At 43.0% G+C, this 8,217-nt stretch overlaps 1 protein-coding gene across 1 annotated transcript; it reads left to right on the forward strand.

The window, feature by feature from the left end:
* Positions 1-1,766: 1,766 nt before the first annotated feature.
* On the forward strand, positions 1,767-2,543 carry HRG_05452 (polyprotein; the record flags this gene model as incomplete). The annotated part of the gene is made up of 1 exon (XM_044863923.1): positions 1,767-2,543. One exon carries the CDS (start codon positions 1,767-1,769, stop codon positions 2,541-2,543), a length of 777 nt encoding a protein of 258 aa, XP_044720455.1.
* Between the last annotated feature and the right edge of the window lie 5,674 nt (positions 2,544-8,217).

Raw genomic sequence — 8,217 nt, forward strand, 5'->3', positions numbered from 1 at the left:
GCTACTGCTTTCCAAGGAGCCAGATTTTTACCGTCAATGTCAGCTAAAGATACATGGGAGACCCTCCGGACCCTCTGGATCGACACGTATCTTGGACCTCCTGATACCCTCCGTCATGATGCAGGAACTAACTTTGCTTCTCTCGAATTCCGGAACGAAGCAAAGATTATGGAATCAAATGCTCTCAAGTACCTGTTGAGACGCATTGGTCCATTGGAAAGATTGAACGCTATCACGCACCTCCGACGCGCCTTTAACATCCTCCATGCTGAGATTGGCCACACCACTTCCGCCGAAACAGTCCTTCAAATGGCTGTTAAAGCAATCAATGATACGGCAGGACCTGACGGTCTTGTGCCTACGTTGCTTGTTTTCGGCGCATACCCTCGCGTATCTACAGACTCGCCCCCTTCCGCTTCTACCCTCAAAGATCGGAAGCTATGCAGAAAGCGATGAAAATGCTCCGCCAACTCTCGGCAGAAAGACGAGTTAAGGATGCCCTCCATGCACGCAACGGCCCGAGCACGACAGAAGTGCTATCCCTCCCGCTGCAAAGTGAAGTTCGCGTTTGGAGAGAGAAAGACGGTTGGCAAGGACCCTTCAAGATTGCATCGATTGATAGCCATAACATCACCATTGACACAGTCAACGGCCCCCAAGTCTTTCGATCGACCCTTGTACAACCGTATCTGCGTGATGATACCACTCTTTCCGACCCTACACACGACACAGACCCCTCAGGCATTCGTTCAGATCTTAATGAACAACCGGCTCAAGACCCCGTTAAGACCCTAACGGACCTGCCTGCCCGACCCGAACCCCCCGCCCCCCGCAAGAGAGGACGCCCACCAGGATCAAAGAACAAGCCAAAGGATTTGATCATGATGGCCCAAGCCGTAGACCAGAGCTTCTTGACCCAAAAGGAGGAAGATGCACAAGCTCTTTCCCTCAAGCTACGGTCTGATGGCATAATCACCTCTCCTGGTGACCCCTTCGAAGAATCCGATAACAAAGAGATTACTGACCTCGTTGGCCGCGGTGTATTCCAATTTGAACGATACGATCAAATGAGTCATGGAAACTATAGAATCTTTCGCTCTCGAATGGTTCGTGAAGTCAAAGGAATCAACACTAAGCCCTACGAAAAGTCTCGACTTGTTATTCAAGGACATAACGACTTTGAGAAGACCACCCTCCTGACGCAATCTCCGACAATTCAACGCGTTAGCCAGAGACTCATCCTCGCTATTGCCCCGGACTTCTTCAAAACTACGGCATAACCCTCTCCTCCGTGATATCACTCAGGCATACCCGCAATCCCAGACCAAGCTTTCCGGACCATTCTTACGTATTTGCCCACGGAACTACAAGGCAAATACCTAACGGAACAATTATTCGTGTTATTAAGCCCTGTACGGTATCGCAGAAGCCGGAGTCCATTGGTTCCGCACATATCAGCAGCATCACCTCGAAAAGCTGGATATGTCTACCTCCACCTATGACTCCTGCCTACTGATTTCGAATACTGGCCCTGACACGCTCGGTATTGTTGGAATGCAAACTGATGACACCCTCATCCTTGGAACGAACAACTTTTCTACCCGTGAAGAAGAAGAGCTACAAAGGCAGAATTTCGTTCCAAGCCCAAGACTGACATCACATACGGAACAACGGTTGACTTTAATGGTGCAAGACTGACGTTGCTGAATAATAACCCCCTTAAGAAAGGATCCCTTTTACTTCAACAGAAGGGACAAGCAGCAAAAATGACCACCATTGACCCTAAAGCAATTGATCGTCACCAGCGCTACGTTGAGGAACGAGCGCGAGCCTCATACATTGCTTCAATTGCTCAACCGGAAGCTTCTTTCGATGTTTCAGTCGCCGCCCAAGTACAGACCCCTGAGGATAAAGATTACGCAATTTTGAACAAGCGACTGCAATGGCAAATGGATCACCAACTACGTGGCCTCACGTACAAACCAATTGATCTAGCTACTGCAAAGCTGATGGTTTTCACCGATGGTTCTTTCGCAAACAACAAGGACTTATCCTCCCAACTAGGATTCGTCATTACCCTCGTTAACGAGACAAACCACAAAGAAAAACAGTTCGAGATTAGTGGTAACATCGTACACTGGAGTTCAACAAAGTGCAAACGTGTTACCCGTAGCGTCCTAGCATCAGAGATCTACGGTATGGCCAACGGATTCGACATAGGCATCTCCCTTGCGATGACTATGAAGATAATTACGGAACGACTCAACCTTCCTCCTATCCCTCTCATCGTCTGTACGGATTCGTACTCTCTCTACGAATGCCTAGTCAAGCTCGGTACGACGAAGGAAAAACGATTGATGATTGATATCATGGCCCTTCGCCAGTCATACGAGAAGAGAGAGATAACAGATATTCGTTGGATCAACGGCGCAGACAACCCAGCAGATGCAATGACGAAAGCATCACCAAACCGAGCCCTGGAACGCTTCATCGATACCAATAGTCTGACAATTCGAGTCGAAGGATACGTACAACGTTCCTAACCGCTCCTTATCCCTATGATCAAATGATTGCTCCTATCAGGAAGACCCCTTCACTTCTTCCCCGATATCTACAGCTAAGAACAAGACGTCGGACCCACTTTTTGGCAATAATGACACACGCCCCTCACGGCACATTCCTTCACGGCCTTAACGCTACTATCCTTTAGACCCGTTCAAGGTGTTGCTGTGCTTCTCACAGCAAAGAAGAGTTGCCTGTGTAGGAATGTATCTATCTAGTGGTGTGACCAACCATGGTTGGCACGTGACCCGTACGGTCACGTGTGCGGCTGAGGCAGCGTGCCCCCTTTCTCCACGCTGGCCTCTGCCTCCTTAGATAGAGAACAAGACGAATACAACATCACAGGTTAACCCTAGTACCGTCTCATTGCAGCAGCTGCCGCAGGTGCCTACCCACACTAAGTAAATATATAATATCTATAAAATATACTTATAGTACTTATAAGTAAGTAGTATTTATAAATTATCTTTAAATTCTCCTTATAGTTACTATTCTTATTATAAAGCTATAAAGGTATTAACTATAGTAATAGCTATAGTATAGTCTCCTTTATATAGTACCGGTTAATACTAAATTAATATAGCTTATTAGTTTTCTATAAGAATTTAAGGTATTTATTAGGTTTTAATTTTAAGTATTTCTTTAAATTCTTTAAAGTATAAAAGGTATTCTTTAATTATAGCGTTTTCCCTTAATAGTAAAAGTAGTAGTATAAGTTCGTTCTTATCTTTTATTTCTCTAAGTATTTCTTATTCTTTAAAGCTTATATTATTAATACTTTATTATTCCTCTTTAAGTTATTATCTAAGTTTTATAAGTATAAGGGCTATATCTTTATCTTTTTTATTATATTATTTATAGACTACCTATCGCTATTATTAATTTTTATTTTATATATCTTCTTAGAATTATTTACTATTCTTCTTAATCTAGTTTTAAGAGACTCTTTTAAGATAAGGGTATTTTAGTTCTATTAATTTAACTTATTTTTATATTTTAAGATCCCTTTATTATATTATTATAAGGGTTTTCTTTAATAGCTTTAGGAAGTATCTAGTACTATTCTTATCGCTTAAGTATACTATATATTCGTCGTTATAGTATATAGTTTAACTAAGGAGTTTATACTTTAGTTTCTATCTATTAATAGCGTTTAAGTATTTCTTACCTTTTAAGGCTAATACTTAGTAGGTTTTCTTTTCCTTATAAGGTTATTTATATTCTTTAAAGTAATATCTAAGTTTCCTATAATTAAAATACTTTCCTTTACTTTTCTATATTATATCTAAATCTATCTTACTTAGGTTAGTTATATAGGTATAGGTAATAAGAGTTTCGCGCTTTTTTTTATAGTTAGCGCGTTAGTTAAAGTTATTCTTATAGGAAGGGTTTTAGTTTCCTCTTCCTTAGTTCTTTTCTTAGCGTTATATATACTATCTATCGTCGATTTATACTACTATAGTAATATAGTTTAAGAGGTTATTAGGTTAATTTTCCTTATAAAGCTCGTCCTTAACTTCTTCTTTAAGCCTATCGTAGAATTATAATATAAGAGGTTCGTTATCTTGATTAAGCTTTAAGGTAACTTAATAGAACTTTATATTATAATCTAATACTAAGATCCTTTATTAAAGTTCTTAAAGTTTTTATTTAGCTTTTTATTTTTTATTAGTTATTTTAAATACCTTTATAATAGCTTCTTAAAATCCTTAAAAACTAATAAAGACTTTATCTATCTTATTATCTTATCGCGCTAGTTAGTTATTAAGAAAGTCCCTTATAATAAGTCTAAACTAAGTAAGTACCGTTCTAAATAAATAATTTCCTATATAAAGTACCTTTTTAACTAGGTCGAAGAGTTTAGTAAGGCAAAACTAATAATAGGCTTTAAGTTAGGTAAGAAAGTCTTAAAGCGTGCTATAAGTACTATTAAATAGTCCTAGCTATTTTAGATTAACTACTTCTCTAAGGTCCTTAACTTATCTATTACCTCCTTTATTCTTAAGTAACTATACCTTATATTAAAAGGTAATAATCTCGCGTATTATATCTTAAGGCGATATAGTAGCTTTAGAGTTAGTTAATCTAGTTTACTATATAAGTATATTAATAGTTATAATATTACTTAAAGTAACGCGGTATTATACTAAATAAGAGCTTTTAACGTATAACGACTAGTATTATTCCTAAGGGATAAACCTATTAAGGGGTTTATATTAGTAGATATAATAGGGCGTAGTCTAAGTAATAATATATATATTATATTAATAATAAGTTAGAGGTTATATACTATAGACTATAACTAGGTAATTAGAATTAAAGATAGAATCGTAATAAAGATCTATATTAAAGCTAGAGAGCTATCTATCTAAAGGAGTAAAAGTAGGTAGCTATATATACCTATAGAGACTATCCTTAGATCACGGTCCTAGCCGTAATCCCCTTCGTAGCTTACTATAGCTTACTAGTAAGCTATGCTCCTAAGTAGTGATCTATCTATATAAGGCTTACTTAGCTTACGTATGCTCTAGGTAAGCTAAGCCTAAGTAACTTCTCGTCCCGACTATTATTCCGAGCCGCCTTATTACGTAAACGTGGCCGGCTCTCCTACGGCCCGCTAACCGTAGTCGTAATACACGTAAAGCTATCGTGATGCCGGGCGCTAGACGGCACCGTGCTCGTGTCAGGGGTGCGGCCCGTGCGGGAGAGGTTCGGTGGCTAAAGGCAAACCAGGTTCGCGAGTATATACGCAAAGGCGCGAGGGCCTAGCCTAGTTAGGTTAGTTAGGCCCTATCCCGGCTCTAAAAATCGGCTCTGTCCTTAGAAGGAAAGGCAAGGCAAAGGGCACGGGCTAAAATATAGCGAAAGGTATAAGGCACTAATAATAAGGAAGCTTATAAGGAGGGGCTAGGACGAGAGAGGGAAAAAAAGTCTAGGCTAATTAGAAGGCGGGATTTTCGAGGGTTAAAAATTTTTAGGGGTTTCGGTTTTAGGTTTCTCCGCGTCTAGAAAAGAGCCTTTCGTTCCTTATTAAGGCATTTATAAGCTATAATCGTTTTAGGGGGAGGACGGAGTTTAGCGTTTTTTCCCCGCGCGCTAATAAAGGCCTTTCGTTCCTTAAGGCATTCCTCAAGGCACATGCCCTTCCTACTAACTTTCTTCGTGAGAATAGTAACTCTCTTCGCGAGAGGACCCGGTAAAAAAACCGGGTCTAGTCTATTAGACTCAGCCTATGGCACCGAAATCGCTTTCGGGCTCGCCGACAGGCCTCCTCAATGCTTCAATTATAGGGAGACCGTAAAGTGTGATAGTCACCATCTCTCCCGATGGTAGCCTAACCTGGTGGCTTCCGTTATATTGATGAGGATCCGATGCTAGACTGAGACCACTCGCAAGCCTCCTCGACCACGGCTCAAGAATCTGCTGCATGGTAGCCTCCTCGACCTTTATTCGGAAATCGTGATCGAAGGCACGCCATGAAGCGTGACGTATGCTGTTATTGAGGCCTGTGTGTATTTCTATCCGACGAGTATACTTTAAATATGCCGTAGAGCGTTGAAAATCAGGGTCGCCTGGATCGGCATAGTCGTGCCAATGCAAACCCGCACGGTAGTATGGTTTAAGGCCAGTTAAGTCCAGAAATCTTAAATGAGTCAACTTGTGGGCCAAGATATTGAAGTAGTTGCCCTCTTGTCGTAGATATAAGCTTGGGATCTCGAGAAGTCGGAGACCTTTACACCGCAAAATCACGTCCCAAAATCCAGGTACTGCTTTATCGATCTTGCATCCCTGAGTCATCCATAGATGGCGCGGAAACCTCTTCTCGTCAGGACTGACGATGCTGATGAATTGTAGATAATCGCAGTATTCTGGGCGAAGCTTATGCCCAACGGTGATTGCAAACTCCCAGCCGCTCAGAAAGCAAAATATATTTTTAGACCAGAAGATCCGAGAGGCATCAAGATGAATAGCTCGATTGGTAAGAAGGAGGCCCAGGCCTTTTCGTTTAGCGCAGCTGCAGCTGTTGGCAGTCTGAATCGTTGGAGGTGAAATCGAAACACGGGTCTCCCCGAGAAGAAACGGAGGAGACTCGAATTTGACAGCAGAGTTCAGCTTAAATCGACATCCCAACTTATGCTCCTTCTCCCACCTTGGATCTTCAACAAGGACGAAATTGTAAATTCTGTCCAGTATGTCGTAGGGTAGGTCGACGAGGCTGACTTTTCGCGGTCGGGAATAGGTGCAAGCCATAGTTTGCTTAAATTGCAGTTGGGTAACTCGGGCGTGCGTGGCAAATACCCCGTTTTCGTATCGAAAATTTACCTTGCGAACAGATTCCGGGGACTCCTCTCGTTATTGTCAGCCGGTTTCAAATTGGGTCAAAGCCGCAGGAGTTGCTCTTCAGAGAGGTTTAAAGACAAGGAACGGTAGTATACAGCTTTCATACGACCGTATAGAAACAAACGATAAACGAATTTATTCCGCGTCGGTGTTGTAACGGCCTCAACTGAGTGTATTGGCAAACTGGCTGCATGACTGCGAAAAGTATCCTAGAGTGAGGAGAAAAGAGAAAAAAAACCCTGAAATGGAGAAACGTGAGGTGGCTCTCAAATGGCCGAGTGGGCACCAAAGCCTGCACGGGCCTAGCCCCCGTTATCCCATTGGCTCCACCCTTCGGGGGCCAACTAAGCGCTGCGGGGAGCCAATAGGTGCACCGCCCCGTACACGCACCGCCGGCGACTGATACACGCGCGCCCGGGCGCCCATTTATCCCTGAGCGCCTGGGCGCGTTTCTGACGCATTGGCCTATTTAGGTTAGTGCAAGGTCTTTGGCTATAAGGTTAACCTGGCCCGCTTTGCCTACAGCTTTTTCGGCGGCCGATGAAACGAATGCAGGCAGTATCCCATTTACGTTAGCGTCGTTGACTGCTAAATCATGCATTTAACATAACACGGCTTGAATCTCCTAAACGGGGAAGTAGGGACATCTTTTAGTGGATGATAGTGCGCTAAACCGCCTGCACTATTTCGAGTTCCAAGAAGCTCGAAAATGATACTAACCTAAATAGGATAATGCTTTCGTCTCCTGGGCCAAGCAGCCGAGAAAAGCTGAATCTCGGCAGTATCCGCCCGGAGCCCCACTATTTACCGCGCCAGCAGTTCTAGCCTTTGTGGGCCCTATCAATGCCTCATGCTTCAATGCATGGCATTGACTGACCAGCAAACTATTGATGATGGTATTTTCTTCCGATTACGAACCAGCTGCTCCCAAGGCGGAAAAAGACGGAAGGGGCCAACCGGATGACCTGCCGGGCTCAAGGGCAGAGCGAGCAGGCCGAAATGGGCGGGGGTGGGGCTATTCGTCCGCGATTTGCCAGTTCGAAGCTGTACCAACACTTCCGATTCCTTTCTTTTCGGCTCGTCGTACAGCTTGCGGGTGCTTGCCCGGCAAAGCCTTATCGATGCGCTTCGAGTAGTTTCCAACTCCTTCTGGAATCTGACGGGCTCGAGTGTGTCCGTTGAGCAGCAAACGTAACGTGGTTGATGATCAAGATAGACTTCAACACTGTAGACGGAGGTTGCGCAGCAACCTCAGTCTGTTTACACTCTGTAAACATTGAGCACTCTCATTCTTATAAAAGAGTCAACTAGGTT

Source organism: Hirsutella rhossiliensis (genome assembly GCF_020360975.1).
Source record: "Hirsutella rhossiliensis strain HR02 chromosome Unknown scaffold00005, whole genome shotgun sequence".
NCBI classification, from domain to species: Eukaryota; Fungi; Ascomycota; class Sordariomycetes; order Hypocreales; family Ophiocordycipitaceae; genus Hirsutella; species Hirsutella rhossiliensis.